Source organism: Lupinus angustifolius, chromosome LG09 (genome assembly GCF_001865875.1).
Source record: "Lupinus angustifolius cultivar Tanjil chromosome LG09, LupAngTanjil_v1.0, whole genome shotgun sequence".
Classification (NCBI taxonomy): domain Eukaryota; kingdom Viridiplantae; phylum Streptophyta; class Magnoliopsida; order Fabales; family Fabaceae; genus Lupinus; species Lupinus angustifolius.
This window is the reverse complement of record NC_032017.1, coordinates 6767650-6774269: the sequence shown is the minus strand read 5'-3', so window position 1 is coordinate 6774269 and position 6620 is coordinate 6767650. Positions and strand designations below refer to the sequence as shown.

The 6620-nt window shown below is 29.8% G+C and overlaps 1 protein-coding gene across 1 annotated transcript; it reads left to right on the top strand.

Annotated features, from left to right (window-relative positions):
• On the top strand, positions 314–1619 carry LOC109355907 (protein SLOW GREEN 1, chloroplastic-like). Its single transcript, XM_019599183.1, has one exon. The coding sequence runs from the start codon at positions 341–343 to the stop codon at positions 1376–1378; it is 1038 nt and encodes a 345-aa protein (XP_019454728.1). The 5' UTR covers positions 314–340; the 3' UTR covers positions 1379–1619.

Below are 6620 nucleotides of genomic sequence, written 5' to 3'. Positions count from 1 at the left end.
TATACACACTCCTGATTTTTTTTAGAATCAAATATTACTACTATGAACTTGAAAAATAAATTATGTGCCTAATAAACTAACTCATTTGCACTGTAGAGATTTTAATTCTTTTACCAATTATCAATGGAAAAAAGAAATTAATTTTATTCCATACCCATTTATGCAACATGAGTATATTTTTTATGCACATTAATTTAAAATTTATAATCATATATCTCAAATTAGAAAGGTATATCACTGATTTAATATCAGAAAGATTTGTTCTTGAATAAGTTGCAACTATAAAATTAGAATCTCAGATTCAGGGTTTTACACTTTTACCTCTTTCTTTCTTCACATCATGGATTTATCTCTTTCCAAGTTACGTTACTCTCCCACAAACCTTTCACTCAATCTCCACCGTTCATCTCTCCCATCTTCATCATCCTCACCGTTGTTTCGTTCCTTCACACCACCACCACTCTCAACGTCGTCGTTTAACCTCTCACTCATCAAATCTTCACTAAACGACACTGCGTTTCATGAAAACGGAAAACACACATTCCCGGAGCTCCTCCAAACCCTAATTTCCCCCGTCGTGGAAACCACCTGCATTGTCATAGCCGCCACCGTATTCTTCTTCATGCGCCACATGCCTGTCACCGCTGCAAATATCCCGCCACCGTCCACCACCGTCGCGTCGGAACAGAACACAGCGGTTGCTGAAGAAAGCGAGAGAATCCTTGAGTCGCATTTGAACGAGAATCCTAACGACACCGAAGCGCTTCGCACTCTCATGGAGGTGAAAATCCGAGGACGTAAAATCAATGAAGCGATTCGAGTTATTGAACGCTTAATCGAGATCGAGCCTGAAGAATTGGAATGGCCTTTGCTCAAAGCTAATATGCATGTTTACAATGACGATCAAGAACTTGCACGCAATGTGTTTGAGGAAATTCTCAAGAGAGATCCGCTTCGCGTCGAAGCGTATCACGGTCTTGTTATGGTGATTTCGGAGTCGAATCAGCCATTGAATGGTGTGTTGAAGAGGATTGAGGAGGCAGTGGAGAATTGCAAGAAGGAACAGAAAGATTCTGTTGTGAGAGATTTTAAGCTGTTGATCGCGCAGATTAAAGTGATGGAGGGTTATTTTTCGGAGGCGCTGAAGAATTATCAAGATTTGGTGAAGGAGGAGCCACGAGATTTTAGGCCTTATCTGTGTCAGGGTATTATATATACCTTGCTGAGGAAGAAAGATGAAGCCGAGAAACAATTCGAGAAGTTTCGCGGACTGGTTCCGAAGAATCATCCTTATAGAGAGTATTTGGAGGATAATATGTTTGCAACTAAGTTTTTCTCTCAGAAGTTTGAAAGAGAAGGAGCCGGTGCACTGAGTTGAGAAAATTTACTATTGTGGATTCTTCTGTAGAAAGGTTTTAATGAGTTTCTGTCCCTTTATTTTTGCATTCTTTGGTTTTTAGGTTAAATGCTTTTTCGGTAGTAATTGAGGTGTTATTGTAGTTCCTAATTTGATAGTATTCCTTAATGAATCATAATGGTGGTAGAAAATTGGCCTTGGTTGGTTTGTTTTCTGGTAGATATAGATAGTGAGGTCAATGAATAAAAGCTGTTTTCATGCCGAAAAACTGATCTATTCTTTATGGCATTGTTATTTTTGCATTCTAATCTCGATTATATTTCTTCCATGGTTTTGAAGTTTTATGTTGTGGCTGCAGCCACTGTGATTGCGGGAATTAGGGTCATCGTAATGCATATTCTGTTTGTTGCAGTGTGTAACACTTTTGTGGCTGAAGATTTGTTTTTGAATATATTGTAGCCCGATGCAACTGTAACCCCATTGCAGCCGATAAGGCTGTAGAGTGTAGACTGTGTAGTAAGCAGCTGCATCATAATCTCGTTATAGAGTTTTTTTTGTGTGATTTTAAACCACGTCACGATGGTGGGGTAATGCAGTTGTGTTCACTACTGCTACTGCAATATTGTTGTTGTATTACGTGATATTGTCCTCAGTTTAGAACCTGGTTTCCTTCAATATGGTGGATATTCTTCCTGTCTTTGTAGAAGTTGATGAACTTAGGTAAATTACTTCAGTGCTGATGAACTGAACACTTTCCTGACTAAGAATGTTGAATTTGAAATGTTAATTCCGTTTATATCTTTTGTACATTTGTGGATAGTATTATTAGAGAATAACATTGAAAAAGAAGCCTTATTGAGATTAACATAGGTGTGCATAGAAATCTTAGTCCAGTATTATTCAGCAACATTTTTTGTTTTGAGCCTGATAATAGGATTGCAAGCAACATTGGCTATATTTAGGTCATATTCTATACTCTATAGGCCTAAAATAGGATTGCATCAAATTATTCTCATTCTAGTTTGAGTCTCTAATAATGGATGCATTAGCTTAACCAGGAATGGCAAATAAGATACTCTTTAACCTGTGGCTCGTTACATATATCTGACATTCACTAATTTTAAGGGTTTGTTTACGAGTTAGATTTGATGGCCCTAAAATCCTAAAATTCAATTCCCGAGCAAACTTTAAGATGTTTTTATAACAGTAATGTGTATTTTATTAAGTTTAAGGACATATGTTATCCATGAAAATCCATGGGTTTTAAGCTCTTAAATAACTTACCTATAATGTTAAAATATTGAAATGAATTTTGTTATGAAAAATATGATAATCAATAGATGTGGAAATGAGAGGATTTTCACTCATTTCTAAATGTTAGAGCATTGGTGTTAGTTATGATTAATCATGATTTATCAATAATGATTTCTGAAGTTTAATTTTGCTTGCGGATATATTTTATTTGATCTAGTCAATATTCTTTATAGGAGGCAAGTGATACGAAAATCCAATATGTGTAGATGTAGAATTTTAATATGGATATATGTAGAATTTTAATTAAACTAAAATTGTTGATCATTACATAGAATTCAATTAAGATATTATATGAAAGTATGAATAGATTTCTCCAATTTTTTTATTTCAGAATGAAAAGATTTTGCTTAATGGGTTCTCTATTGGTTTCTGGAAAATGTCTATGGGGGGAAGCTACAAATTTAAACTTCCACTATAAACGTCTTTTATAAGAATTAATTCCCTTGAGAAGCCAAATATCAAAAGTGTTTATTTTAAGAAAAGAATTTCTAAAATCAAACCTTTTTTGACAATAATAAAACCTATGATATTATTAAATTAAACAACTCGAATATTTTTTGTTTACATAATCATAAACAACTCAAATATATATCATCATCATTGATATATAATCATAAACTAAGATCGTAAACTAAACAAAAATGATAATCATAATATATATCATCATCATTGATACTAACATTTATTGTTTACATAATCATAAACTAAACAAAAATGACAAAACTTGCACGTGTTGGATATATAAATTAAGATCGTAATATCTATCTGCATTGACAGAGTAAAGATATATACAGAGTTGATGTATCATTCATCGCTTACTTGTATTATTTTTATTTAAAAGTCAATAAAGATTAAAGAGTCAATAAAGATTAAAGATGAATGATAGATGCATTGACAATATAAAAATATTACACTATCATCTTTTTCTAGTACATTAATCACCTCTTGATGAGATTTCTTGCACTTCCCATATAAACACTGCCAAAAAAGGAATTGGGTCTGGGCCAAGTATTGATTGCAAATATTCAAAGTCCATTAATATGAGCGTTTCTTATATGCCTAGGTCATTCTAGAAGACCCATTTTGAGCTATAAATATGTAACTATCATAGCAACGCAGTCACTAGGTTAGGGTTTGAAACTCCAACACAAAAAGAGTTACACTGAAACATTACATGAATCTCTGTCTTTTGTGTACTTTTTAGTTCTTGTATTTGATATTGAAGATCTTTCTTTTGATAATATTGAGGTGTGTATGTATTCTGCTATGATGAGATAGACAAATACGTCTGCAAATATGAGATAATATTATTATCGATGAGTGGGTATGCTCTCTCTGAGCAGAATATATATCATGCATTTTTTATTTTATATGTTTTGTAGTTTATATTCTTCTTATCTTATTTTTTTCTTTGAATTTTGAAGTTTATTTGAGTTATGATGGATTTGCAAACCAAAATGGTTCTTGTGCCATATGTTAAGTTATTTCGTAGTTTTTTTTTTCTAATTTATTTGTTTACTCCTATTTTTTAGTTTTTTTATACTAAAAAGAGAGATACAAGGCTGTAAGAGCCAACAAGATCTTAAGATAGACATGCTCCAATCTATAGATCTGTTGGTGGATTTTCTTCTAAATTTTAGAGATAATGACATTTAATTACAATTTATAACTTAAAATAATTTAGTAATGAAAAATATAAAGAAAGATATATCAATTGATCATATATAATTTTTAGTTATTTCTTTTTGAATTAAATCATTGTATTCTCCCAAATCATTTCATCTTCTAACAAACTATATAATTTTGTTTGGTCATTGATATTTATATAGTAGGTGATTCACAATATATGAATTAGTAGGTCTAGCAAGAGATGATCAAATATGATTGAAAGTTTTTTTAAAATAAAATAGTGAAACTAACAACAAATTAATTTTTGAAGATAGATTTTTTTGAACAATAATACATATATTGTCAACATTAAATGATCTATGAATATCTTTGGGATATATTATTAATGAGTGAAGATTCATTTACTATGAGAGAAACTTATTAAATAAACATAATTAATATATATATATAATCTCTGTCATCCATATGTTTACATTTCATCCCATTATTAATATATATATAATCTATGTCATCAACTATAAAATAATTATGAATTAATGTTATATTAGTATAAGAAACATAATTTTTAAAAGTACCATACAATTGAACTATATTTATTTATCTAAGTTATAAATTAAAGAAATAAGTGAGCTCCAAATATTTCCGTAAAGATGTTGTTTTCAGTGTTGATTAAACCGCATGCTGGTTAAACCGGACATAACTGCTTATATTTATTTATATATATAAACATATAATCAAAAAATTCAAATACGTAGTCGTAGATACTCAAATTTATAATTCATATTCATAATTTATTCAAAATTCACATAAAGAAACAACTTTAAGTCTTCAACAAATTCAAAGTCTAAATTACAAAACAATTATCAACCTAAAAATATCACTTAACAACCACAAAATATAGATAAATGACAAAATTTCACAACTCACTCTACAAAACAAATAAATTTGGAGTTTTAACATTTAACATCAAGGAGTCGAAGTTGTCTCATATGGAGATTATATTTTTGCACAAAATCCTATCTTCAGACAGTATTCTAAGATTACACAAATGTAACTAAGATTATATGAAATATGTGTCTTAAAGTGTTGAAGAATGGTTGGAAAGATGAGTCATCATGTAATAGGTTTTTAAGTTTATTTAAAAAAAATATGTGTTTAAACCGCCCAGTTTAGTCAAATATTGACCGGTTTACCGGTTTTGATTTTTGACCAATTCAACATCTGTACTATATCGGTTAGGGGTCCAGTTTGCTGGTTTTTCGATCAAACCAGCCAGTATGGTATAGTTTTTACATCATTGATTGTTTTGACGTAGGTAAAGGTAGTATATGTGTTGTATGAAAATGTATCACCCTTCTTATAATTGTTTGAAAAAATGCATTATATATTTTAAATGTTTGAAAAAATGCATTAAATATGACATATAGAGTGATGCACACATAAAGTGGCACACTCTATTGGACACAAGATGTAATCCTTAAGTTAAAAAGTAAAAAATAAAATTTAAAAAATTAAAAAAAAAATGCAAGGGGCAACTGCCCCTCCCTACCCACTAATGCTCTGAAAATATTTAAAAATTGGCTAGAGTCTATATATTCTGTGGGTGATTTTCTTATAGATATCTTCACAATGATAACAACAATTATAAAACAAAACTAATTACAAAACCTTAAATTATCACTTAAATATAAATTATTTTATTAAAAACATAATTTAAAATGACACTATAAAATATATTAAACGTTTAATATTACTTCATCATTATAACATATTTATATATGAGTGTAAAAAAATTATAATATTAGTGTAAAGATTTATACACAGTCATTATATCATTTACTATCCATTTGTATTAATGTTTTAAAGAGTTAATGATAATTAAAAAATGAATGTTGGAAAATGAACTAACATTGTATAAAATTCTTACATTTTTTTCTTATTATAGATTAACAAACATAACATCGATAACATAACATCTATGACAAAAAAATATGTGTAATTACGTTAGTGTATATCTATAGATTTAAGAACTCTAGTTTGGATACTCATAAGTATGAGTATCTCATTCTTCAAGCTTGTACAATAGTCAATTTCAAAAAAAATATTCTAATTATTCACAAGTCCAAAATTACATACTTAGATCAGACTTGTTGTGAGTATTATTGATGAGGATTCTTAGATTCGAGTATCCATTGTCATTCCTAATTATTTAACTCATGAAATTGAATATTTCATTTTTTATGTGAATTTTACTCAATTGGGGATTATGACTTTTTTTATTTTAGATTTATTTTCTACTATTTTTTAAGGTAGATTATAT

What these genes read in the sequence shown, in the direction of transcription:
- LOC109355907 (XM_019599183.1), top strand. Translation starts at nt 341, where the DNA reads ATGGATTTATCTCTTTCCAAGTTACGTTACTCTCCCACAAACCTTTCA.